This window comes from Mobula birostris, chromosome 13, assembly GCF_030028105.1.
Source record: "Mobula birostris isolate sMobBir1 chromosome 13, sMobBir1.hap1, whole genome shotgun sequence".
NCBI lineage: Eukaryota > Metazoa > Chordata > Chondrichthyes > Myliobatiformes > Myliobatidae > Mobula > Mobula birostris.
In genome coordinates this window covers 15,905,757-15,931,302 of record NC_092382.1, presented here as the reverse complement: position 1 = coordinate 15,931,302, position 25,546 = coordinate 15,905,757, and the positions used below count along the sequence as shown (strand labels likewise).

Sequence of the window (25,546 nt, the reverse complement as noted above, 5' to 3'; positions counted from 1 at the left end):
CAGGGCTGGTGACAGAATTTAGTGATCATAATGTTATGAGATTCAAAGTAAATATGGAAAAAGAGTGGTCTGGACCATGGGTTGAGATTCTAACTTGCAGAAAGTTCAATTTTAATGGTTTCAGAAAGGATCTGACAAGTGTGGTTTGGGACAGGCTGTTTTCTGGCAAAGGAGTACTTGGTAAGTGGGAGGCCTACAGAATTGAAATTTTGATGGTGCAGAGATTGTACGTGCCTGCCAAAATAAAAGTTAAAAGGTTACTGGTGCAGGGAACCTTGGTTTTCAAGAGATACTGAGGCCCCAGGTATTTTGTTCCTCTAAATGCCTCAGACTATCGGGTGCAACCAAGACTGTTAAATGACTACAATATCATAATTCCACCCCCGAGGTCATCCATCTTTTTTTTAGTCATTTTCTGTTGGTTTCTAAAAGCTTCCCAATAGTTTTTGCTCTTTTGTTTGCCCTCTCCTTGGCTTTTATGTTGGCTTTGGCTTCTCATTTCATCCACAGTTGTGTCCTTCCGCCTTTCTACTGCTTCCACTTCTTTGGGATGTATCGATCACTCAGCTCCCGAATTGCTCCCAGAAACTCCAGCCATTGCTGCTTCATTCTCTCTCCTACCTTTTCCCTTCCAAACAAGTTTGGCCATCTTCTCTGTCATAGAAACATGGAGAAGTTCAGTACGGAGACAGGATATTTGGCTCATCTAGTCAAAGCTGAAAGAACATTTAATCTGTCTAATGAAACTAACAGCACCGGGACCATCGCCCTCCATACCCCTACCATCCAGGCTCCCATCCAAACTTCTTTTAAATGGTGAAACTGAGCTGATATTCACCAGTTGTGCATTCCATACTCTCATGGCCATTTCAGTAAAGAGCTTTTCCAAATGTTTCCGATAAATTTTATTCTTCCCCACTGACCCATGACCTCTGGTTGTTATCCCACCCAACCTCAGTGGAAAAAGCTACTCGCATTTGCTCTATCTATACCCTCAAAATTTTGTATACTTCTACCAAATCCTCAAAGCAATGTATAATTTCTTGTTTATGTTTGGAGCCTTTTTTGGTGTATAAGATGATGAGAGCATTGATCGTGTGGATAGCCAGAGGTTTATTCCCAGGGCTGAAATGGCTAACACGAGGGGGCATAGATTAAGGTGCTTGGAAATAGAAACCTAGGGGATCCCAGGGGTAAGTTTTTTACCCAGAGAGTGGTGGGTGCATGGAATGCGCTGCCGGCTATTTGTGTGAGTATTTCAGTTACTGTGGGGCCAGGAACCCATGCAGCTCAGTGGGAACAGGGAATAATACCAATGGACAGAGTCAAACTGAGCAAGGTCACAGATTGGAGATGGCAGAAATGCCCCATTCTTATAGAGACAGAAAGAGCATCAGAGAGTTTGATGGTCACTCCAGATTCCAGCTCTGTGCCCTGTTACAAGATGATTTCTCTCTCCAACTTGTGTTGAACTTCACTGTAACAATATGATGCCAGAATAGACCTTGACAACTCAAGTGACCTCATCTGAAAGGTTGTCCAACACTGATTGATGGATTTTGTAAATCTTTTTTTACAGGTTAAAAATGACAAGGAATTTGTCTACTGGAATCTCGAACACAACACGCCAGTTTTGCTGTCTCTGTCCAGATATTTAAGAAGTGGAGCAAGGAATTCACTCGACCATCCTTCCTGCTCAGACTGTCGGGAGGGTTTCTCTCGATCATCAGACCGACTGGCATTCCCATCATTTTACACAGGGAGGAACCCATTCATCTGATCAGACAGAGGGAATGGATTCAGCCAGTCCTCTGAACTGAAGGTACATTAGCAAGTTCACACTGGACAAGGCCATTCACCTGTTGCGTGTGTGAGAAGGGATTCAGTCGGTCTTTCCACCTGTGGACACTCCATTCAGTTCACACTGGGCGGAGGCTGGTTATCTGCTGAATTTGTGGGGAAGAATTCACTCGATCATCTGACCTAATGGCTCACCAGTCAGTTCATACTGGGGAGTGGCCATTCATCTGCTCAGACTGTGGGAAGGGATTCACTTGGTCACCCCAACTGAAGGTACATCAGCGAATTCACACCGGGGAGAAGCCATTCACCTGCTTGGACTGCGGGAAGGGATTCACTTGCTCATCTAAACTGAAGTTACATCAACGAGTTCACACTGGAGAGAGGCCGTTCACCTGCTCAGACTGTGGGAAGGGATTCACTTGCTCATCCGAACTGAAGGTACATCAGCCAGTTCACACTGGGGAGTGGCCATTCACCTGCTTAGACTGTGGGAAGGGATTCACTCGGTCATCTCAACTGAAGGTACATCAGAGAGTTCACACTGGGGAGAGGCCGTTCACCTGCTCAGACTGTGGTAACGGATTCACTCAGTCATCCCAACTGAACATACATCAGCGAGTTCACACTGGGGAGAGGCCGTTCACCTGCTCAGACTGTGGGAAGGGATTCACTCGGTCATCTCAACTGAAGGTACATCAGCGAGTTCACACTGGGGAGAGGCCATTCACCTGCTCAGACTGTGGGAAGGGATTCACTCAGTCATCCGACCTACTGTTACACAAGACAGTTCACACTAGGGAGAGGCTGTTCACCTGCCCGGACTGTGGGAAAGGATTCACTCAGTCATCCACCCTAATGGCACACCAGCGAGTTCACACTGGGGAGCGGCCCTTCACCTGCTCGGATTGTGGGAAGGGATTCACTTTGTCATCTCAGTTACTGAGTCACCAGTCAGTTCACACCGGGGAGTGGCCATTCACTTGCTCAGTGTGTGGGAAGGGATGCACTTGCTCATCCCAACTGAAGGTACATCAGCGAGTTCACACCGGGGAGAAGCCATTCACCTGCTCAGACTGTGGGAAGGGATTCACTCGGTCATCTCACCTGCAATCACACCGGTCAGTTCACACTGGGGTGTGGCCATTCATCTGCTCAGTGTGTGAGAAGGGATTCACTCAGTCATCTCAGCTGCAGAGACACCAGCGAGTTCACACTGGATAGAGGCCGATGAGCTGCTCAGACTTTGGGAAGAGATTCTCTCAGCCAAATCAACCAGATTTGCATCATTGAGTTCGCACTGAGGAGAGGCCATTCACCTGCTGTGAATGTGGGAATGGATTCATTCAGTTATCTATCCCTATGACACACTACCAGGTTCACACTGGGGAGTTGCTGTTCACCTGCTGTGAATGTGGAAGCGATTCACTCAGTCATCTTGTCAAATGTAACTATTGCTTCAGCTAGCAGCTTAATATAGGGGGTGATAGCCCCCCCCAGCCCAACGAAGCTTAAGAAATCTCATTTGGGTGGATGCTGTGCGATGTCTTCCCTGTTACAAATCAGTTCCCTGAAATAACAAACAGTACACAATATGTGATTAAACGATTGAGCTTTATAATTCTGACTTTGGCTATAGGGTTAGCAAAGAAAACAAAAAAAAAGAAAAAGAGCCCACTCTCTCCATTCGCGTCTTCTCATCTCTCCCCAGCAAAAGACCACGAAAATCTCTCTTCCAGGCTCACAAGAGAGAACATTTCTGTCATTGGATAGCCCCGCACTCCAAAACCCTGTTATCTCCAGTCATAACCTAAACATTTCTGCTACAGAGAAACCGTGATGTTACTATTGTGTCCACTCCTTTTCTGAAAGTTTATTTAAGCAATCTTGTAAATTGTCTGGCAGCCTTTTTGTTTTCTGTTTTCAATTTGTTTTGTCCGTGCTCCACCTGGTACTGTATTTCCTTGGTATTGTTTTATCTTCAATACATTTTGTCTTTGTAAAATTGAAAATTGTAAATAAAGTAATTTAAAAAAAAAGATCCCAGTGTGAGGTGCTCCACTGGTCGAGGCACATGTGTGTGGTGGGAATGGTTATATCTATTGAGGGAGTTGTTCCTGCTTGTTTATCCTGTAATATTATATTCGGATGGTTATTATGGATTGCCCTATCTGAAATAATGTATTGATTATCATATACTTTGTGAGATTTTGACTCTAAAACTGGATCAGGCTCGAATATATTTTGCCTTAATGAAGTGATGAAGGTCATTCATAAGTTTGTATTTTAAAGCAAGATTCTGGTGAATGATATTTGCCACTTGATTGTAATCAAATTGAGTTCAACTGCTGCAGGATCCTGGAATGTGTTGAATTGTGTCTGATTTCTCTTGTTATTCCCTGCATTTATTGCCTTGCTTGTTTGTATTGTACAACGTTTGCATATAGTTTTGATTTTTTTCTTATTTTTCTTAACCACCTTGTCCTGTATTTCTGCAAGGAACCCCTCTGTTTCTGGGAAGAGATCTCCAACTCTCAGTCAGGTGTTTGATGCTTCCTTGTCAACATCTGGTTGATCTTTTCTTCCACAGTGATGATTCATTTTTCTGAGTTAGCCTCTCATTTAAGTTTCTGGTCTGTATTTCTTATCACAATTGCATATATACACACAGACTGTTAAGTCCGGTTCAGTTTTCGTGAAAATATATACTCCGAAGTTTTATCTGACTGTTGTGTGATTTTTTTTTTCCAAGTGTGTTATTTCTCTTCCTCCATCTGTCCAAGGTAGTGTTAATCTAAGTGGGTTTGAGTGTAAATAGTCTTTTCTAAAGTTGTCATTTCAGTTCTTATTTATCTTTGTAAATTTTACTGATTGAAATATTTTCATTAAAAAAAGTCAATGTTGGTATTGATGAAAGTGTTTATTGCCTTTGTTGTATTTGTTAACAATTGATCTCGGTTTGGCAGGTTTTTTTTAAGCCTTGACTAAATTTTGTCAAAGGTTTTCCCTATTTCACACTACTTTCTATTGTCTTTGCTTGTTGATATTCCAAATACGTGGGTATCAAGAGTCCCGATGAAGCATCTTGGCCCGAAATGTTGATTCCCATCCATAGATGCTGCCTGACATGCTGAGCTCCTCCAGCACTTTGTGTGTAGTTCTCTAGATTTCTAGCATCTGCAGGTCCTCTTGTTTCCCAGATACTTATATGTTTCTTGAAAGAACAAGCTGGTAGTGGGGTTGTGTGGCTCTGTTGGTAAAATACTAAATAAGATCATTCGAAAGACGTGGCATAGGGTTGGAAGGTGTAGAATCTCTGTGGGTGGATTAAGGAACAGCAAATGTAAAAAAAAAAATCCCTGATGGGAATTGTATAGAGACCTCCAAACAGTAGTATGTTTTCCACAAATTACAATGGGAGATAGAAAATGCATGCCAAAAGGGCAATGTTACATGGGGGATTATCATGCAGGTGATTAGGAAAATGAGGATGGTATTGGTCTCAAGAGGAGGAATTCCTAGAATACCAACAAGATGCTTTTTTAGAGCAGCTCATCGTTGAGCCCTCTTGGGGATCAGCTATTCTGGATTGGGTGTTGTAATGAACCAGAATTAATTAGGTCACTTAAGTTCAAAGAACCCTTCAGGGCAAGTGATCTCAATATGATAAAATTCATCCTGACATTAGAGAAGGAGAGGCTTGTTACGTACCCCGTGACGGGTTAAATGAACCAGCAGCAATAGAGCAGACCTGGAGTCTGTTTTTAATGTTAAAAACCACTATTTATTAGTAACTACTTAATATAGTAACTTAAACCAGGCAAATCAAAAGTTAGCAATGTTATGTAAGGAAGTTCAGTTCAATCCTCAGGTTAATTGATGAGAGATGTTTGTGTAATGTCTGTGCCCCAATTTACCCCCGTTCACCTAGGGTGAACAGCCGTCGCCCTGCCACGAGTGCAATACTTCGGTGTAAATACGGTGTAATGCTCCCAACACAAATATCAGACAATACACCAAAGGCCAGTAAGTAATTACAGTTTTTGTTATTTCTTAGTGATGGGTTAGTAGAAACACATAACCTAAAGGCACCAAAGCAGTAAGTTTATCAGTTTGTGCACATAATGTTTTAATACGTTGGAGCTCACACCTCCGGTTCCATCCACAACGACCCTTTGAGCCCTCGGCCACCGTCCGAACCGCCGACTTCCAGTATCCGTCACCCTGGAACCGCTGTCCGCTCCTCACACGTCCGGCCTCCTCGCTCGCCTCCCGAAAAAGATGGCGAACTCCCACTCAGCTCAGACATACAAGATAGCATAACAATTCTCCAGTGATTAGTTCCACCCGTATCGGCAGGAGGAGGAGAAGATGGCGGCGTGACGCAGCGTGCAGCAGCCACTCCGGTGGTGATACCTGTAATCTGTCAAGTCGGGTGCCGTGTACAATCCTGATTTGATGGAGACAGACGTGAGAGCACGGAGGAACATCTGGAGAAACTTCTGAAATGCCTTCTTCACTACCGCTGCTACCGTGTGATCTGGAATCTCTGGAGGAGAAGGCCCGGAATCCTCGGCTTTGCTTGTTGCTCGGTGGCCGGGGTGGGGTCGAAGCGCTCGGCAGAGGATGGTGGTCAGGAGGCTGTATCGGAGGGGCAAGTCGGAGGCTCAAAGTTTTCGGACAGGCTCAGAGTTGGCTGTGGTCGGATGCTCAAAGTTTTCGGACAGGCTCAGAGTTGGCTGTGGTCGGATGCTTCCAATGCATCGGCTGTTGTCAGCACATGGAGGTTTACGGCAGGGAGAATTTCTCCCTTTTGCCGCCTGCTATCAGGAGTCGATTGGAACTTTGAGACTTTTTTTTACCGTGCCCATGGTCTGCTCTTCATCAAATTATGGTATTGCTTTGCACTGCTGTAACTATATGTTATAACTATGTGGTCTTGTCAGTGTTAGTCTTTGGTTTGTCCTTTTTTTTTGTGATATCACTCTGGAGGAACATTGTATCATTTCTTAATGCATGTATTTCTAAATGACAATAAACGAGGACTGAGTGTCCTCATAATCTAAATAATCTAACTCAAGCATTTCGGCTACAGAAACCCATGACAGCATTAAGTGACATTACAGAGAAGCCATTCTGTTAGCCTGAACAGCTAACACCACAGTTAATGGTAATGAGAGCCTACATTCTCCCCCCACAGAATTCAGTCATGTCCTCATGACACTCAGATAATTTGCCAACCCTTCCTGCAAAACACAGAGCCCAACCCAAGTGCAGAAAGCAGTGACATAACTCCCCGAAACAGTGGAGATCACACCCTGTTCCCTGGGCGCTATCAAGGCCAACCTATGTGGGGGGTCCTTACTTCTCTGTGACCTGTGTACTCCCTCCTCGAACTCCTCCACCTCGGACATTACAGGAGACTCATGGAAACTATGAGGCGAACCCTCCTGCGAGCGGTCACCCAAACCCCTCTGCACCTCGGAACCCTCTATCTCTCACTCGGGCCCCACATTATCCTCTCCAACGCCCTGTGGTACCCCTGACGGCCCATCAGTAGCCACCCTTACCCCGTCTAACCCAGTGGGGGAAGGGCCAGGAGCCTCCCCCTCAATCATGGGGGCCTCAGCGAACAGCCACATGCACCAGTTGTCCGAGTCATCATCCTCCTCTGAGCGGGCCCGTCTCTCCCGGTGTGGGCTCTTCCTCCATCCCACGTGGACGCAGAGTCCCAGTACTGGTTGTAGCCGGCACCTGGGGCTCCCGTTCCATCTGTACATCTCACCCCAGGGGCGACAGATGATTCCGATGGAGAATCTTGACCGGCCCCTTCCCATCTTCGGGCTGCACTTGGAAAACGGTAAGTCGGGCAACTGACTCTCCACCAGATAGGGTGTGCCCGACCAGCGATCAGCCAACCTGTGCTTCCCAGGAAATCCCAAATTCCTTACGAGGACTCGGTCTGCCGGCAGGAGTTGGGAGAACTTCACTTTCTGGTCACACCTCTTCTTATTTCTCCGATTCTTCTTGGCAGCTGCCTCCCCAGCCAACTCATAAGCCTTTGCAGCTCCTTCTTCATATCAGACACATACTTCAAGTAAGGCTTCGGCGAAACTTCACCTGCGGCAGTCCTGAAACAGAGGTCAATGGTACTGAGAGCCCTACCTTTGTATCCCAAAGGTGAATGTCAAGAGAAGGCAATTACATTGTTTTCCTCGATGATAAACTGGATAAAAATAGCTGCAGGTTTTATCTCTGTCGTTCCCAGATCCACACACGAAGTATCTCCTACAGTGATCTTCACGGAATATCCTTTTGACACGAGTGGTTACCACAACACCACACCCGAATTCAGCTACAGGTCATCCCAAAGTGGTGACCACAGGTTACTCAACCAGAATCCACTTATGCATCATCACCAAAAGATAGCTTATCACAGGGGTAGCGTGTTCGGGGGGAACTACCACCCAGGCAAGGGTAACACACACAGGTAGATTCCACAGGGTTGCCCCAGTCACACAACGTGATAGCCACTTGTCCAGTTCCACGACGTACGAAGTAACTCCAGCAGTGATTTACCACAGGGATACCGTCTTCCAGTGGACTACCACGCCCAGGCAAGGGTAAAACAGAAGTGGTATTCACAAATGTTATTCCCCAACCAGAAAGACCCACTCCAGTGGATCAAACTATGTGACAATCACACATTCCTATTCGCTGGAATCAATAACCAAACCCACCCTTGTGGGCTGTTGGGAGAGTCCAAACAGTGACCCCTTGTCACTCGGTTCTTTGTTTCAAACCTTCCTCCCCACTTCTCTGCAACGGCTTCCACCCACTGCCACTGTGTGTCTGCTTGTGAGAGTCACTTATCAATACCCTGGATCGATGCTCAACCCAAATTTCAAACAAATCATTTGTTCCATTCCCCAAGACCTTTGGTTCCGTATGTTCCTATGACAACATCCGCAGATGGTCTCTCCTGGTCAAAATAACACTCCACTTTGTTTTGAGAGATCTCCAAGCCCTGTCTCTCCAAACCACAAACTTGAAAAAACAACCCCGTTGTTTATTTTCAAATTCCAAAACTCAATTTAACAGAATAACACCCACTTTCTCATCAAACCACTGTTCCCTCAGCAAGACCAAGGGTCCTGAAACCAATCCAGACTTCACAAAAGGACTGAATTCCCTTCCAACCAAATCAGACATTTCAGGTTTTAACTGAGCTTCAACACAATGCTCAGCATCCTGCGGGTTTACAGATGCTTCAACAACCTGAACCCAGGCAACTGGAACTGCCTCCTCTTCCAGGCTTTCATCACCAGTCCCAGCTTCCACTTCTAGTTTACCCTGGTCATCCCAGCTACTCTCTTGGAAGCTCTCATCCGAGGTAAACTTCACCTTGTGGGTCAAAACAAGCTCATCTGCTAATCTAGCAGCCTCCTGCAAAGTGGCAGCATCCTTTTCATCTAAATACAGCTTTATGTCATCAGGGACGCACCTTTTGAATTCTTCGATCAAAACCAACTCTTTCAAGTTGTTAATATCCTCATTTACCCCAACAGAGGTGCACCAACGATTGAAGTACACAGACTTCTCATTGGCAAATTCCACATATGTTTGGTTGCCAGATTTCCTCAAATCTCTAAACTTTTGTCTGTAAGCGTCCGGAACCAACTCATAAGGCTTGAGCACAGCCTCTTTCACTGAGTCATAATCAGCTGCCTCTTCAAGTGTTAGGGCAGAATACGCTTGCTGGGCTTTCCCCTGAATTACACTTTGTAACACAACAGCCCAGCTGTCTTTCGGCCACCTTCGATTCTGAGCCACTTTTTCAAAATGCAAGAAGGACTCATCAACTTCTGCTTCATCAAATGGAGGTACCAACTTAACTTCTCAACGGGCACTAAACCTCTCACCAAGGTCTGGCACTGGACCTCCTTGCGGCCATCTCTCCACCTCGAACCACCTCTGTCTTTCTGCCTCTTTCCTCTGTTTGTCCGCTTCCTCAGCCTCAAACTGTTTTAGTCGTAACTCATGCTGTCTTTGCTTATCCTCAGCCTCTCTCTTTAATTTTTCTAACTGGAGCTGAAGCTCAGTCTCAGTAGGTTTACTTTCAGCAAACATTTCCAACACATCTCCGTCAAACCTTCCTTAGATAGATAATACTCCGCTGTCACATCTCTGTCAAACACTTCCTCAGATACATAATACTCCGCTGTCACATCTCCGTCAAACCTTCCTTAGATAGATAATACTCCGCTGTCACATTTCCGTCAAACACTTCCTCAGATACATAATACTCCCGTCACATCTCCGTCAAACACTTCCTTAGATACATAATACACCAGTGTCACATCTCCGTCAAACACTTCCTTAGATACACAATACTCCCCTGTCACATATCCATCAAACACTTCCTTAGATACATAATACTCCACTATTAATGTCTGTATCTGAGCCTTCCTCATTTTAGTGCTCACCTGAAGTTTTAATTTCTGATCGATTTCCAACAGCACAACCCTCTTTGCGCCATCCAATGCTTCAGGAGTTGTCTTTGTCAGAAACCCATCAACCTCCATTGCTGCTGATCTTCCACTCAGACAAATCAAAGGGGATTTCCCCAATCAGATCGATCATTAATCAATCAATTCAGCCCCCAAACAATTTGTTCATATCCCGGACGCAGGCCCCAATTATGTTACGTAAATGCAGCGGTTTAAATGAACCAGCAGCAATAGAGCACACCTGGAGTCTGGTTTTGATATTAAAAACTACTATATATTAGCAACTACTTAATATAGTAACTTAAACCAGGTAAATCAAAAGTTAGCAGTGTTATGCATATACTTGTGTGTAAATATAATTCCCAAACTCGTTAAAGCTCGGGTGACAAGAGTTAAAGTCTTACAATGGTAATGTAAGGAAGTTCAGTTCAATTGGTGTGAGAGAGAGAGAGAATGGGGTATTTGTAATCCAAGGTGAAAACCACACTAGGAGAAGAACGAGTAAACAGGTCCCATTGATCTTCCGTCGTCAGGCTCCAAATCCACTCTTGAGTTAGCCAAACGCAGCTTATCGCTAAGGGGACCGTCTTCGAGGGTAAACTACCTCCCAGGCAAGGGTAGACACACCGGTAGCCTCCACAGGGTCAGCCCTTCCACACACCGTGATAGCCACTGATCAATTACCCTGATCGATCCTCAATCCTCGCTTGTGGGCACTCGAAAGTTCCATCCAGTGACTCCTCTGTCACTGGCCTCCTTTCACTGACCGGTCGCCGTAACCGGTGTCCCACTGTGTGTCTCTGGGAGAGTCATCTGACCTTGCTTAAATAAACACGCTACGAAGCAGTTTCTCTCTCTCTCTCATTTAAAGGCACAGTCCATGTCCACCATGAGTACTTCCCCACATTCACAGTAGGTGATCGGCCTCTCCCCAGTGTGGACACGCAGACGTTCCTTCAGTTGAGATGATTGAATGAATCCCTTCCCACAGACAGAGCAGGTGAACGAACATTTCCTTGTGTGTCAGTATGTGAAATGACCAATTGAATCCCTTCCCACAGACTGAGCAAGTTAATGGTCACTCCCTGGTGTGAACTGACTGGTGTCTCAGTAGATGAGGTGAGCAAGTGAATCCCTTCGCACAGACTGAGCAGGTGAACGGCCTCTCCCCGGTGTGAACTCGCTGATGTGCCTTCAGATGAGATGACTGAATGAATCCCTTCCCACAGTCTGAGCAGGTGAACGGCCTCTCCCCAGTGTGAACTCGCTGATGTACCTTCAGTTCAAATGACTCTACGAATCCCTTCCCACACACTGAGCAGGTGAATGGCCTCTCCCCAGTGTGAACTGACTGGTGTCTCAGTACAGCAGATGACTTTGTGAAACCCTCTCCACAGACTGAGCAGGTGTACGGCCTCACCCCAGTGTGAATTCGCCGATGTACCTTCAGTTGAGATGACTGAGTAAATCCCTTCCCACAGTCTGAGCAGGTGAATGGCCTCTCCCCAGAGTGAACTCGTTGATGCACCTTCAGTTGATATGACTCAGTGAATCCCTTCCCACAGTCTGAGCAGGTGAACGGCCTCTCCCCAGTGTGAGCTCGCCGATGTACCATCAGTTGAGATGACTGAGTGAATTCCTTCCCACAGTCTGAGCAGGTGAACGGCCTCTCCCCAGTGTGAACTCGCTGATGTACCTTCAGATTAAATGAGCAAGTGAATCCCTTCCCACAGACTGAGCAGGTGAATGGCCTCTTTCCAGTGTGAACTCTCTGATGTACCTTCAGGTTACACGACTGAGTGAATCCCTTCCCACAGTCTGAGCAGGTGAATGGCCACTCCCCGGTGTGAACTGACTGGTGTCTCAGTAACTGAGATGACACAGTGAATCCCTTCCCACAGTCTGAGCAGGTGAACGGCCGCTCCCCGGTGTGAACTCGCTGGTGAGCCATTAGGTCAGATAACCGAGTGAATCCTTCCCCACAAATTCAGCAGATGACCAGCCTCTGTTCGAAGTGAACTGACCGGTGTGTCCACAGGTGGGAAGACCGACTGAATCCCTTCTCACACACAGAACAGGTGAATGGCCTTGTCCCAGTGTGAACTTGCTGATGTACCTTCAGTTGAGATGACCGACTGAATCCATTCCCACTGTCTGAGCAGATGAATGGGTTTCCCCCTTTGCTGACGTAGAGCTGGGATTTTCTTTTATCTACTGTCAGTTTAAAGTGCCACAGTTTTAAAGCCATGAAAACATTTTCTGCCCAGATGAATGGTTGGTCTGCACAGCTGTTAAAAGGAATTAAATGAATATTAGTATTATTTAATGTTCTTGTCACAGAGTCATAGAAAAGTACAACACACAAACAGGCCCTTTGGCCCATCTAGTTTGTGTTGAACTATTTAAACTATCTACCCCTGTACCCCTACCATCCAGGTACCTATACAAACTTGTTACACGTTGAAATTGAGCTCGCATGCACCAGTTGGACTGTCTGCTCATTCCACACCTGGATGACCGTCTGTGTGAAAAATTTTCCTCTCATGTTCCCCTTCATGTTTCACCTTTCACCCTTAACCCATGGCCTCTGGTTGTAGTCCCACCCCATCTCAGTGGAAAAAGCCAGCTTGCATTTATCCCATCTATAACCCTCATAATTTTGGCACACCTCCATCAAATCTCCCCTTGAGCTTCTACATTCCAAGGAATAAAGCCCTGACCTGTTCAATCTTTCCTTATAACCCAAGTCCTCCAGGCCTGGCAACATCCTTGTGAATTTTCTCTGAACTCTTTCAACCTCTTTTACATCTTTCCTGTAGGTAGGTGATAAAACTGCACACAACACTCCAAATTAGGCCTCACCAATGTCTTGTGCAGTGTGAACATAACATCCATCTCCTGTACTCAGTACTTTGGTTCGTGAAGGCCAATATGCCAAAATCTTTCTTTCCGTCCCTATTTAACTGTGTCACCACTTTCAGTGAGTTATGGACATGTATTCCCAGATCCCTTTCTTCTACAGCAATCCTCAGTGCCTGACCATTCACTGTGTAAGACCCAGGTCCCACCAAAATGCAACACCTCGCACTTGTCTCCATTAAATTCCATTTTGCATTTCTCCAGCTGGTCCAGATCACACTGCAAGCCATTATACCCTTCCTCACTGTCCACTACACCCCCAATCTCAGTGTCATCCAGAAATCTGCTGATCCAGTTAACCACACTATCATCCAGATTACTGATCTAGATGACAAACAACAACAGATCCAGCACCGATCCCTGTGGCAAACCACTAGTCACAGGCCTCCGGTCAGAGAGGCAACCATCGGCTTCTCCCAAAACCAGTGTCTCATGCAATTTACTATCTTATCTTGAATGCTGAGTGACCGAACCTTCTTGACCCACTTCCCATATGAGACTTTGTCAAGTGCCTTGCTAAAGTCCATGTAGACAACATCCACTGCCTTGCCTTCATCCACTTTCCTGATAACTTCCTCGAGAGACTCTATTAGATTGGTTAGACATGACCTACCATGCACAAAGCCATGCTGCCTATCCTTAATCTATCTATCCAAATACTTATATATCTGGTTCCTGCACGTAAGTTCCAATGACTTTCCCACTACTGATGTCAACCTCACTGATGTACAACTTCCTAGTTTATTTTTAGAGCCTTTCTTGAACAGCGGAACAACATTGGCTGTCCTCCAATCCTCCAGTACCACACCAGTCACTAAGGATTATTTAAATATCTGTGCTTGGGTCCTGACAATTTCTGCACTTGTTTTCCGCAGAGTCCCATGGAACAACTTGTCAGGCCCTGGGGATTTATCCACGCTAATTTGCCTTAAGACAGCAAGCACCTCCACCTCTGTAATCTGTACAGGGTCCATGAAGTTGATGCCATTTTGCCTCACTTCTATAGACTCTGTGTCCATCTCCTGAGTAAATGTGGATGCAAAAAATAATATTTAAAATCTCCCCCATATATTTTGTCTCCTCATACAGATTACCATTCTGATCGTCCAGAGTGGGCATGTTTCTGTACTGAACTGGCCAAACGTGATTGGGAGGGGAAGCTGGTAAGATTGATGATGGAGCAGCGATGGCTGGAGTTTCTGGGAGCAATTCGGGAGCTGAGTGATCGATACACCCCAAAGAAGTGGAAGCATTAGAAAGGCAGGAGGACACAACTGTGGATGAAATGAGAAGCCAAAGCCAACATAAAAAGCAAAGAGAGGGCAAACAAAAGAGCAAAATCTATTGGGAAGCTTTTAGAAAGCAACAGAAAATGACTAAAAAAGATGTGAGATGAGTTCAGGATGTGGAATTATGATATTGTAGTCACTAATGAGTCTTTGTAGCACCCAACAGTCTGAGGCATTTGAAGGAACAAAATATCCAGGGCCTCAATATCTCTTGAAAACCAAGGTTCCCTGCACCAGTTACCTTTCAACTTTTATTTTGACAGGCACATACAAACTCTACACCCTCAGAATTTCACTTCTGAAGACCTCCCACTTACCAAGTACTCCTTTGCCAGAAAACAGCCTGTCCACACTTGTCAGATCCATTCTGATACCATCAGAATTGACCTTTCTCCAATTTAGAATCTCGACCCATGGTTCAGTCCTTTCTTTTTCCATGTTAACTTGGAATCTCATGGCAATATGATCACTAGATGCAAAGTGTTCCCATACACTAATATTCTGTCACTAGCCCTGGATTATTTTCTAATAGCTTATTGCACATTTCTATGCTGGGAATTCTATGTGCTGATTAATGGCACATCTGACAAACTCTACCCCATCTAGTCCTTTTACATCTGGGAGTCACGTCAATCTATGGAAATTTAAAATCATTCAGTATATCAAGCATTGGCATAGTCTGCGATCTCTCTTGCTAATTTGTTCCTCCAAATTCCTCAGATTGTTGGGTGCAAACAAGTCCCAGTCATGGCAACAAGATCACAATTCCATGCCCTGAGGTCTGAACAGCATTTGCCTGGTGTCAAGAAAACAACCTCTCCCTCACTGCCACAAAAACAAAGGAGCTGATTATGGACTACAGAAGGAATGGAGACAGGCTAACCCTTATTTACACCAATGGATCTGGGGTTGAGAGGGTGAACAGCTTTAAGTTCCTCGGCATACACATCACCGAGGATCTCATGTGGTCTGTACATACCAGCTGTGTAGTGAAAAAGGCACAACAGTGCCTCTTTCACGTCAGACAGTTGAAGAAGTCTGAAATGGGGCCCCAAATCCTAAGAACTTTCTACAGGGACACAGTTGAGAGCATCCTGACTGGCTGCATCACTGCCTGGTAAGAGAACTGTACTTCTCTTAATCGCAGACTTTGCAGAGAGTGGTGCGTACGGACCAGCACATCTGTAGTTGCGAACTGCCCATGATTCAGGACATTTACAGGGACAGGTGTGCAAAAGGGGCCCGGAGGATCATTGGGGACCCTGCTCACCCGAACCACAAACTGCTCCAAGCTGCTACCATCCGGGAGACGGTACTGCAGCATAAAAGCCAGAACCAACAGGATTCTTCTATCAGGCCATCACACTGCTTAATTCATGCTGATACAACTGTATTTCTATGTTATATTGACTGTCCTGTTCTATTATAAATTACTATAAATTGCACATTGCACATTTAGATGGAGATGCAACACAGATTTTTACTCCTCATGCATGTGAAGGATGTAAGTAAGAAAGTCAATTCAATTCACCCTCTCTATTACCTGGCATTCTGGCTCCCATCCCCTCTACAACTTTGGTTTAACACCCCCCCCCCCCACCCACCACACTAGCACAAGCAAGCCTTAACACTAGGATATCAGTCCCCTTCTAGTTCTGTTGCCGTAACTAGCAAATCCCCTATCACCCCTTTGACTTTCCTCTGCCACGTAATCTCCTCCCCCCAACAGTTTCTAAAGTGGTAGAATACATAGAACATAAAAAAACACAGAAAACCTACAGCACAAAACAGGCTCTTCGGCCCACAAAGCTGTGCCAAACATGTCCCTACCTTAGAGCTACCGAGGCTTACCCAGAGCCCTTTACTTTTCTAAGCTCCATGTACCCATGCAGGAGTCTCTTAAAATACGTTATTGTTTCTGCCTCCTCCACTGCCGCCGGCAGCCCATTCCACGCACTCACCACTCTCTGCATGAATAACTTATCCCCGACATCTCCTCTGTATTTACTTCCAAGCACCTTAAACCTATGCCCTCTCGTGCTAGCCATTTCAGCCCTGGGAAAAAGCCTCAGACTATCCACACAATCAATGCCTTTCATTATCTCATACACCTCTATCAGGTCACCTCTCATCCTCCGTCACTACAAGGAAAAAAGGCCGAGTTCACTCAACATATTCTCATAAGTCACGCTCGCCTGTCGAGGCAAAGTCCTTATAAATCTCCTCTGCACCCTATCTATGGCCTACCTGTTGTTGTGGGGGATGGCCACAAGAGTACTCTGCGATGGCTATTTAACCTCATTCCCCTTCCCGACTCTCACCCAGTTTCCCGCGTCCTGCACCTTGGGTGTAACTCACCTCTCTTTATCTCACCCCCTCCGACTCTCGGATGATACGGAATTCATCCATTTCCGGCCCCAACTCCTTAAAGTGGCGACACAACATGTGCACACTGAATTTTATATATAGAGGTACTCATTTTAACAGCTAGCAAATCACTGTCAGTAATAATTTTGATCTGCAATCTCACACAACGTATGTAACAGGTCTGTAGCAGGTAATGAAGGATTTTCTCACTGGAGCAATTGCACACTGTCCATATCTGATTTGCTTGCTAAATAATGCTATAAAGTGTCAGATTTTCAAATATCACTCCACTTCTTCCCACTTGCAAATTCTCCAGCAACTTTTGCATCACCACAATACACACAGGTAACACCAGTTTCTGTATTGTACATAAATATTTCCCCTGAACCCTCCCCCAGGTGACTGACGGTGGTGAACTCAGTGATGGCAATGCCAATGAATATGAAGGGAAGGGCAGTAGTCTGTCTCATTGGAGTCTGGCACATTTGTGATGTGAAGCTACTTGTTGCCCAGGACAAAGGTGTTTGATATCATTATGTACCCAGAGAGAGTGGGACAAAACATATTCTCACGGGTAGAAAGTCCAGAACAAGAGGGGGTGGAACAAGCAACAGACACAAAATGCTGGGGGAACTCAGCAGGCCAGGCAGCATCTATGGAAAAGAGTACTAATGCTGAGTTCCTCCAGCAATTTGTGTGTGTTGCTCGGATTTCCAGCATCTGCAGATTTTCTCTTGTTTGTGACTGGAGGCAGAACAAAGGTGATTTTCACAACAGCTGATGTAAAAGATTTTGTTCCCTTTCTCCGGGTTCCCGATCCTTGCATTTAGACAGCTGGAGCTCAGCTCTGTCTGAGAGACCCATCGGTTCCCATTCCCTCATCAGCCGGAAGCTCCCCGGGGCCCGTGTACGGATGGTGGGGCTGAGAGAGAGGGAAGAGAGCAGGACTGTCCCGGGATTGCGGGTCACGGAGTCCGGAGTCACAGCAACTACCCGAAGTCGGTGTTGAAAACGCCGCCCGGTGAGACCCCCAACCCGGAGATCCCTTCTCACCTCAACCGATCATCCGGGGCCTTTTGTGCCCCGCGCGCTGGTGAGCTCGAGCTTGGTCGGTTTAACGGCCGGGCTACTAATCACGTGACCAGCCCCTCCCCCACCACTGTCAACAGAGGAGTCACGCGCTGCGCTGTTCCCATTGGTCCGAAGTGATGTCAATCATTGCTTTCAGCCAATAGCGGAGGCGGAGCAGCCGAGAGGGCGTTACCCCCGCTGACTCCGTCTCCCGAACTTTCCGTCACGGCGGGACAACCGTCAAAGTAAATGTCCGCTTTCTGATTTATTTCCATTTCCCTCCGAGGGAAGTTGGGGCGTTTGTGAAGCGTCTCCTGCGGCCGGAGTCTGATGTGTCGCTGAGAGGTAGGAGGAGACCGCTCGGCCCGTCGGTTTGATGCCGGTTCCCCGGGGAGGGAGAGGATGAAGACGGGGAGAGAGGGGGCGGACAGGATGTTTGTCCCGGTGGGGACAGGAGGGGCTCATCTGTGGAAATGTCTGAGCCCACGGTGGTGGCGATTCACCACATTGGGGGGCAAACACCGGCAGACTGTTGCCCTGCAAGCGGGGCCAATGGTCCGGGCAAAGTGACAATTATTTGTGTTTTGTTGAGACTGTACCGGGAATATGGTGTAAAATCCCGCTCCCCACACTAACACGGGTCACACAGACCAAAGAACAAACTGCCGGAGGAACTCAGTGGGTCGGGCAGCATCTGTGGAGGGAAATGGACCGTCAACATTTCGGGCCGAGACCCTCCCTCTGGACTGAGAGTGGACGGGAAATAGTCCGAGAAAAGAGGTGAGGGGTGGGGATGGGGCAAGAGCTGGGGAGTGAGAGGTGGATCCAGGTGAGGGGGAGGTGGGAAGGTGGAAATAGTGACGGGGTGGGAGGTGAGTGGTTGGGGCAACACGGGGCTGCAGAAGATGGAAATTAATTCCATAGAGGATTAACAAAGAGGTTAGAGAGTATTTGTTATAGAGAGTGCAATGAAGATTCACCAGACTGATCCCTGGAGTGGTGGGGTCATCATATGAAGAAAGATCAAATGTGATAACCCTTTCATTTAGAGAATCGAGGACTGAGAGGTGAACACATTGAAATGCACAACATCATTACAGGCTGAACCAGGGATCCCAGTTTCTGAAAAAGGGGGTGGACTGTCCGGGACTGAGATGAGGGGAAATGTCTTCACTCCGAGGATGGTGAATGTCTGTAAATCCCCACCACAGAGGCCGGTGAAGACTCAGTGATCGTCCTCACATAAAACAGAGGCCAGCAGATGTGTGGAGACCGAAAGTATCAAGGAAATGAGGATCGGGCAGAAACATGTGGCTGAGATGGGAGAGCAGCCATCATCTTAGAGGAGCTGAATGGCCACCTCCTGCTGTTTCTCACTTGATGTTTCAGTGTTCCTGTCCAGTGAAGTTGGAGGAATGTGAATAGAAATGAGTGTTTATAAACATGGACAGATTTAAATGAAACCTGCACATTTCCGGTTTGGGTCTGAATTGTGTGTTGGACCGGGATGGGAATCGAGCCCGTGACTCTGTGACCTGGGGGTGGAGGGAAAGGGACAGGGACGATTTGGAGGGAAGAAGTAAAAATGTATCTGGTGTAAATATGGAATGATGTGGGAAATGCAGCGGATGGTTCGGGCAGCGTGTGAGGGGCGAAGAGCAGAGTCACCGGTTCAGCTGGGAGACCCTCCACCAGCACATGGTCCCATTTCCTGTTCACGTTTTCCCGCAGATCTGCAGCATCTGCCGGTCACTGCTGGAGTGTACGTGTAACTTCATCTTTCGCCCGTTCAGACAAGGCAGTGAGATCCGGATCTGTCACATCCTCTCGTTGTGGGTGGACAATGTTTTATTCTGCAATATTTTCAGCATGTTTCCATATAACCACATAACAATTACAGCATGGAAACAGGCCATCTCGGCCCTTCTAGTCCGTGCCGAATGCTTACTCTCACCAAGTCCCAGACCTCAGACCATAACTACTGGGCCGAGGCCTGGGACTAGGCCTCATTCCACTGTTTTTATCTGCTGAAGGGCAGCCAATGTTTCTGGGTGTCTGACCCATTCATATGAGAACTTAGCCTTTTGTATTTATCTGAGCTTTTCATAAATGTGTACAGTTTAGTTCAGCTTCACTCCAGAATTTCCAAAGCACCAACCCAGTCAGTCAAATAGTTCCACATAATTAAAGTAGTTTACAGTATTAGATTTTAATTTTATTTTGTATTACTTATATAATTTAACTATTTAATATGTATATTCTTATTTTAAATCAAAGGTAAAAATCTATTGTTATGAATTAAATTCTGTTGCTGCTGTAGAGACAACAAATTACATAAGATCAGCCAGTGCTATTAAACCTGAGTCTGATAATTGGTCTGGGAGACCCACTACCGGTCACCTGATCCCAGTTACCGCAGATCGTAATGCGAGATTGAAGCCTTTTCTATTTATTGGTGTTCATCAGTTCAGTTAACTTTCCCTCTGTGATTCCAAAGCAGAAGCTCAGTCTGTCTAATATTTCCACACAATTAAAATGGGGACTTATCATGTACTGAGCTACAGCTGCAGAGAAAGTGCAGTGCAGATAGACATATGGGGCAGGGTCACGTCGAGTTACATTGTGAGGTCGAGTCCATTTTATTGGACTGGAGACCATTAATTTGGCCTAGAACTGCAGACAGGAAGCTGTCCATGAGCCTGGTGGTACGCGCTTTAAGGCTTTTGCATCTCTTCCCCGATGGAGGTTTGGGTTTGCAGCAATAATGTCCAAAGTTGTGGGCATCTTTGAGTACAAGGCCTGCTTTCCCGAGGCAGGGGAAGTGTAGGAAGAGTCCATAGAGGGGAGGCTTGTTTCTATGATGTTTCCAGATGAGACCAAAGTTCTCTGCAGTTCCTTGCAGTCATGGGCAGAGCCTTAGCCGTACGAAGTTGTGAAGTATCGAGAAGAAGCTCAGAGACCTCGGCCTTCACCCTGCCTTGTGTAGCTGGATCCTGGACTTCCTGTCAGATGGCTGGCAGGTGGTAAGAGAGGGATCCCTCACCTCTGTCTCTCTGACCCTCAGCACACATGCCCCACAGGGTTGTCTCCTTGGCCCCCTCCTTTACTCTCTGTGCACCCATGACTTGTGTCGCCACCCACAGCTCCAATCTGTTAATTAAATTTGCTGACGACACTATATTGATTGGCCTAATCCCAAATAATAACTTTCAATTGATCAAATGCTTCCTGACAAGTCTCGGTCCAAACAGACTTTTCACCCTTCTTCAGGAGATTAGTCAGAGGAAGAGCGATATCAGCAAAGTTCTTACAGAACTTACGATAATATCCAACCATTCCCAGAAACCTTCCAAGAGCCTTCTTACCAGTCTGTCACAAAAACTGTGGGTCAACTGTCTAAGAAAAATAACAAGATGGCTTGAGTGGCAAAAATAGATTGAGGTGCTTTTATTTACAAAAATAGTGGAACAACAAAAACTTGGATGTCCACATGAAAACAAGAAGATTTTTTAAAAAAATACTATAGCTGTGTGTGTATATATATATATATATATATATATACACACACACAGCTTGCAATTGTCACCTGTCTGGTTAACAACCACCCTCAGACTAAACAACAAAAAAAACACCCAAGGCCTTGGTAACCCAAGGTTTATAACTGCTAAGCCAATCCCCCTAACCAAAAGCTAATTAACTCAATTATCTTCCATTTCACACAATCTGAAACTCTACCACCAGTTCTCACAATAAACACATAGACTTCATCACAAGATTCACCATTTCCAGGTTAAATAACTTAAATAAACCCCAAAACTTTACCACAAGATGAGTAATTAGGTAACATAACCCTTGTCCCAGGTAAAGATGGTATCCTCCACCATCGGCACACCTGTGCAGGTTGCTGCTGCCTCTATATAAGACAGCTCTATGCAGCAGCTCTGTTTCAGACCCAGTGACTGTGGAGGAGAGAGACGTCAGATTATCATGACACTTCGGCAAAACACTTACTGGAAAGATGAATATGAATAAATTGACCTGAGATAATAAAACTGTGACATAGTGTGTTTCTTTTTTTCATACCTATTACTGCTGGGGATGAGTGTAAAATTGTGACTGTTGATTTATTGTGATGCCTGCACTCACCACAATAACATAGGGGAATAATGTGTGTGGATGACCCTTTGAGTGTTTTACCGAGTGTGCCCTGAGACGTCTGTAATCAGTGACGGGCCTTCGTCACACAGTCGGAACAGGAACTTCAGAAATGGCCTGAATTTTGCCTGCACAGGAGCCAACTTGCCTTGACCTACAACACAGCCAAGACAGATCACAGTGGCATGGCCAAATTCACTCTTAGCTAGGTCAACTGTAAGATTGGCCCTGGAAAGCCTGTCAAACAGCTCTTCTACTACAGAGATATGCTCTTCCCAAGTGTCACTCCCTGTGACTAAGTCATCAATATAGGCATCTGTGTGTCCTAACCCTTGAATTACAGAATCAATCATTCTCTGGAATGTTCCTGGAGCATATTTCATTCCAAATGGCGAAACATTGTATTCATACAACCCAGAAGGTGTCACAAATGCAGAAATTTCTCTACCTCAGTCCGTCAATGGAACACACCAATACCCTTTCAACAGATCAATCTTTGTAAGAAATTAGCTTTTCCAACCTTATCAATGCAATCATCCACCCTAGGGATAGGATAGGCATCTGTTTTTGTTACTGCATTTACCTTCCTATAATCAGTGCAAAATCTAACTCTACCATCAGGTTTGAGCACAATAATGCAGGGTGAGCTCCAATCTGATGTTGAAGGCCTAATAATACTATTTCCCAGCATATATTCAATTTCTTGCTCAGCCAATTTACACTTTTCTACGTTCATGCGATATGGGTGTTGTTCAATCGGTTTGGCTTGACCAATATCTACGTCATGTACTGCGACCGTGGTTTACTTGGGAGCATCAGGAAATAAATCTTTAAAATTCAGAATTAATTCCTTCAGCTGTTGTTGTTGCTTTGGCTGCAGATGAGCCAACTTGTTGTCAATGTCTTCGAGAACAACCGAGTTCATTAGTCTAACCGGGACCATGTTTGGCTTGTGAAAAGTCTCAGATGAGTCAATTGTTTCATTCTCAGGATTGCCAGATTGATATGTTTGACAACACTCACCGATGGTGCCTGCTTGTCAGAATAAGGCTTTATCATATTGATGTGTACTACCTGTGTTAGTTTACATCGGTCGTGTGTTTTAATAACATAATTCACATCATTAATTTGAGAGACTATTTCATACAGTCCATTGAATTTCGCCTGAAGTGGATTTGTCAACATTGGAGATAAGGCAAGCACATTATCCCTCACCTTGTATTTTCTTTTGTTTTGATCCGCTTATCAAACCAACACTTCATTTTGTTTTGAGAAATCTTCAAGTTTTGTCTTGCTAGACGACAGGCTTGGTGTAGTTTATTTCTGAACTTCAAAACATAGTCTAACAAGTTAACATGTACATCCCCATCAATCCACTGTTCCTTTAACAAGGTCAAAGGTCCCCTCACTCTGTGACCAAATACAAGTTCAAATGGACTAAAGCCCAGTGAGTGATTCCTGTACCGACTCTCTTAAGCCTGATTTATACTTGTGTGTCAAATGTATGCGACAGGCACCACATACACACACTGCACCCTACGCCGTTGGGTGATGTGCACCTCCTCTAAAAAGTAACTCACGCGTCGTGGCGACACAGACAACAACAACTGTGATTGGTTCGTTTGATAGCATCGCATTTCCGGTTGCTTTTCTCCACCATGTCTGTACACTGATGCAAAATAAATGGTTGGAGACAATGAACCAAATCGTCAAATCTACCTGCCGACATCCAAAAATATTTGAAATGCATTTCCTCGTCCATGTCTCTCACGAAGAAGCTCAACAGTGTCAGAGAAACCCCACAGCCAACTAGCGTTTTGGTGGTGAAGTGTATAGCGATGCAGACACAACTACGCATGCTCGCTACGGCGTAGGGCTATGCAAAAATTAAATTGGGCCTACGGTGTAGGATACGGCGTATCCCGAATGCACAAGTATAAATCAGCCTTTATGGTGAACAAAAGCAAATGTATTCCTTCACCCCAGTGTTTTCCATTTTCAACACAGTATGTCTTAATCATTGTTTTGAGGGTAGAATGAAATCTTTCTAAAGCCCCTTGTGATTCCGGATGGTACGCAGACGATGTAATTTGTTTAGGTCCCAGTTCATAAACTACCTGCTGGAATAATCTAGATGTAAAATTACTTCCTTGATCAGACTGGATTTCTTTAGGCAAACCAAATAAAGTAAAAAACTTGTTAAGAGCCTTCGTCACAGTTTTAGCTTTAATATTTCTGAGAGGTATTGCCTCTGGGAATCTGGATGCAGTACACATAATAGTTAGTAAATACTGATGGACAGCTTTAGTCTTTGGCAATGGGCCAACACAATCCACTATAAATTTGGAAAAGGGTTCACCGAATGCAGGTATAGGCCGGAGTGGGGCCACTGGGGTGACCTGATTAGGTTTACCCACAACTTGACAAGTGTGACAGGTTCTGCAAAAGGTCACAATATCTTTCCTCAAATTCGGCCAGTAAACTTCTTTCATAATCCTGTTTACAGTTTTATTCACTCCGAAATGGCCACCGAAGGGCATACTGTGGGCCAAAGTTAAAATTTCAGTCCTATGAACTTTAGGAACTACAACTTGGTGAACAATTGCCCATTCCTCACTCGCAGGTATAGCAGGTGGCCTCCACTTCCTCATTAACACTCCATCCTTGAGGTAATACCCCACTGCCATTTTCTTAATCTCATCATCTGAGAGAGATGTTTCTTATAAAGCTTCAATCTCAGGGTCTTGGTTCTGTTCTGCTATAAACTCCTTCCTAGACAGGGATGAATCTTCCTCATCAGACTTACTACCTGAATCCTGTTGAAACAATGAAGGCTGAAAGGTCCCTGACAAGTCATCAAAAGCTGAATCCTGGTCACCCTGATTTTGGCTATCATGGGTATCAGAATCATGCTGCACAGAACCGTCTGCATTGGCAGACTTTTTAGCCGTACTTCGAGTTATTGCGATAAATGTTAAAATCCGTCTGTGGGTCGTCAGTGGTTGGCTTAGCTGGCAACTGCACTGCAGGAACAACATTACCATCTACCAGGTCATTCCCTGACAGCAAAGTAACATCTTCCACTGGTAAACTGGAGCATAATCCGATCTTAACAGGTCCCAAAACCAACCCTGACTGTAAAGTTACCTTGTGCAATGGCACAGAAACAATGCTGCCCCCAATGCCTTTAATAAGATTTACCTCATCACTGTTCGTCTCATCACCAAACTTTAGAACGCTGTCTCATGGAAGTGACTGAAAAGCCCCAGTATCTCGAAGAATTTTCACTGGTACCGGTGTTGACCCTTCCATTACTAATACAAACCCATCTGACATAAAATGATCAAATCCTTTCTTAACTCAGTCAGACCTCTCAGTCCTTAACTGAGCCTCAACAGAATGTTCAGAACCCTTTGAGTTTATAGGTGCTTCAAC

At 45.4% G+C, this 25,546-nt stretch overlaps 1 protein-coding gene and 1 pseudogene across 1 annotated transcript in view; one reads left to right on the top strand and one right to left on the bottom strand.

Annotated features, from left to right (window-relative positions):
* The first annotated feature begins 1,986 nt into the window (after positions 1-1,986).
* Positions 1,987-25,546, top strand: part of LOC140208430 (uncharacterized) — an 82,619-nt pseudogene continuing 59,059 nt past the window's right edge.
* The window catches only part of LOC140208452 (uncharacterized), a 48,881-nt gene continuing 26,753 nt past the window's right edge, over positions 3,419-25,546 (bottom strand). The window contains 1 exon segment of the mRNA XM_072277139.1: positions 3,419-12,249. Within this exon segment, the coding sequence (XP_072133240.1) occupies positions 11,218-12,249 (1,032 nt within the window). The 3' untranslated portion in view covers positions 3,419-11,217.